Source organism: Pediculus humanus, genomic scaffold (genome assembly GCF_000006295.1).
Source record: "Pediculus humanus corporis 1103172107408 genomic scaffold, whole genome shotgun sequence".
NCBI lineage: Eukaryota > Metazoa > Arthropoda > Insecta > Psocodea > Pediculidae > Pediculus > Pediculus humanus.
The window spans coordinates 166,489-169,577 of NW_002987033.1; the positions used below are offsets into that span (position 1 = coordinate 166,489).

General features: G+C 21.6%; 1 protein-coding gene across 1 annotated transcript; it reads left to right on the forward strand.

Moving 5' to 3' along the window:
• Positions 1 to 1,707: 1,707 nt before the first annotated feature.
• Phum_PHUM060010 (uncharacterized protein) lies at positions 1,708 to 2,493 on the forward strand (the record flags this gene model as incomplete). Its single annotated transcript, XM_002423398.1, has 3 exons — positions 1,708 to 1,733; positions 2,090 to 2,223; positions 2,381 to 2,493. 3 exons carry the CDS (start codon positions 1,708 to 1,710, stop codon positions 2,491 to 2,493), a joined length of 273 nt encoding a protein of 90 aa, XP_002423443.1.
• Between the last annotated feature and the right edge of the window lie 596 nt (positions 2,494 to 3,089).

The window sequence follows — 3,089 nt, forward strand, 5'->3', positions numbered from 1 at the left end:
TTGAATTGTCAAGTTAGAGGAAGGCCGGTACCCAGGATAAATTGGTATAAAGATGGTATTTCACTCATTCCTTCTTCTCATGTAAACATTACATATTATAGGTGAGATTTTTATTTTTTAATAATAATAACATTAAATTTAAATTTAAAACGTTATTATTTTTTCATATTAAAGGATTTTTTCTGCTGTTGGCGCCAGGTATTCACGTCAACAACAACAAAAAAAAAATTTTTTAAATATTTTTTTGCGCGTCAATTAACAAATGTTGAAAAATTTCTTTCTTTCCTCTTTTTACTACAAAAAAAAATTTATTTTAAAAGTGTTAACGATTTCAAAATCCGTTAATTTTATTAAGATACGAAAACGATTGTTCGAAACAAACATTAATTAAAAAATTTATTAAAAAAATAATTTAAAACTAACAATAATTTATAATAAATTTTTAAAAAAACGGTTATATTTATTACTCGTAGTTATTGTAAAACCGAAAAAAAAAGAAAAAAAATTTTTTGGCTTGAATAACTCGTTATAAAAGAGTATTCAAGGTGAAAATAATTATTTTTTATGTAATTCGGGGTCGCTAAGCACCAAAAAAAAAAAAAAAAAAAAAAAACTACTCTTTTTTTCTTTCACATTAAAAAACGTCAGTAAATTTATATATCAAATATACTAATAATACAAGTGAATAATAATAATAATAATATAAATAACGTAAATAAAAATTTAAATTACGTGAAGATTCATACGTCTGTCTCGTGTTTATTATTATTATTATTACGGTAAAAACAACGATTTTCGTCTGATGTTAAATTTTTTTTTTGAAAACAATATATATATAATAATAATAATAATAATAATAATAATAATAATTTTTAATAAATTTCAATATCAGTATCACTATTAACATTATAATCATTGAAAAAAGGTAATTCAACTCTTTTTATTATTATTATTATTATTTTTAATTTTATTTTTATCATTTTATTTTGTCATCAAGAGCGTGACAAAAATATTTTCGATGCTTTAAATTAATCATCAAACAATTTAAAAACATACATAAATTTTTTTGAGGTTACAAAAAAAAAAAAAAAAGAAAAAAATTAAATAATAATATTTTTACGAATTCTTTTCATTATTATTATTATTATTATTATTATTATTATTATTATTATTATTAAATTTTTTTTTACGTTAAACAAGTAAAACATTAAAAAAGAATTACTTAAAGCTCTTTTGGCCCCTCGTGTTAAATTGTTATTTTTTTTTTTAAACAAACTTTAAATATAAATTTATATACATATATATAAAGTTTATTATTATTATTATTTGTTAATGTTTAAATAAGAAAAAGAAATAATAATAATAATAATAATAATAATAATAATAATAATAATTCACGTCAGACGAAATAAATTCATTATTTAAAAAAAAAAAAACAATTGTTTTTATTGCTCGGCTGTATTATTTTTATTTATTACCTAATATTATATTTAACAAAAAAAAAAATTATTATCAAATGGATAAAATAATTTAACTTATTTAAACGATAACTTCCTGTTGTGCTTATTTACGAAGGGTAGGGGGTGGGGAGGGGAGAAAAAACAAATTTTTATCATTATTTAATGTAATAAATCTTACATAATAATATAAATAATAATTTACTATCATCATCATCATCATCATCATTTCATTCAAAATAAAAAAAATATGGTAGGAGAGATGAAAAATTTACAGTAAAATGGGGAGGGGAAGGAGGAAGAGGAGGAGGAGGATCCGATAGGATTGAATATTTTTTTTTGACTTCCCCACCTTACTGGCGGCAAAAAATCTAGGATAATAATTATACGTTGGACAAGTTTAAATAAAAAAAAAAAAAAAAAAAAAGTTGGCAGCCCACCTGTGCCAGTTTCGTTCAATTGTAATAATGATTGGATTTCTCATCTTATTTTTTGTCTTTTGCAATTTTTTTTAAAAATTGGCAACAAAAAAATTTTTCTTTTTTTTTTTTTTTTTGCAAAAAGCAAAAATATAATTTTGTTTTTTTTTTTTAAAAAAATTAAAAAAATAATTTTTTTTTTTTTTATAGGAGAAATTCAACGATCGATATAAAATCATTAGAACTTAAAGATGGGGGCTTATATGAATGCGTGGCAACAAGCGTGACCGGAAAAACGGCAAAAATATCAGCTCATGTTAACGTATGGAAAGTTTACACACCCGGTAGTGAGTAAAAAAAAAAAAAAAAATTATTTTTAAAATCGTTACACAAAAAAAAAAAATCGTTATTAATTAAATTTATTTATTTATTTATTTTTACGGCGCCAACGAAAACGAACGAACGTTTGTTATTGAATATTTGTTTAATTTTTTTTGGTTTCAGCGACAGATTCAGAAAAATCGTTTCCCATTAAAAAGTGCCCGGTAGATGCTTTTTGTTTAAATGGGGGGCAATGTTATTTTATTGAACATTTAGGAGAACACATGTGCGAGTAAGTTATAACGTCGGTTCATTTTCAATTTTTTTTTTTTTTTTTTTTTGTAAATTTCAAATTAATTAACAAAAAAAATATAAAAAAATTCAGGGACAATCGCTAAATAAAAAAACTTTTCAAAAAATTTTAAAACTTATAAGAAAAAAAAAAAAAAAAAAAAAAAAAAAAAGGAAAACAATAATGTTGTGATGAGTGATCATCACCAGATCATGCAAAAGTAGACTAAACACAAATTTAGTTTTGTTTGGTAAAAAATATTCTTTAAAAAAATTTTTTTTTTTTTTTTTTTCTAGGGTGAGCAATCACACACTTATATTATATATATTTAATTATACGTTATTCGTCATTGATTTATTATTATTATTATTACTATTATCACAAACAATGACGAATATAGAGAATATATAAAAATGAAAAAAAAAAAAAAAATTCAATAAATATCGATTCCATTTGTAAATAGTACAATATACACGTTGGCAACATAATAACAATAATAAATTTATTTGTATTTCAGATGCGAAACAGGATTTAAGGGTGCAAGATGTGAAATAAAGGAAGTCTCAACAATAGGTATTAAACCATATATCTGTGGTTTTA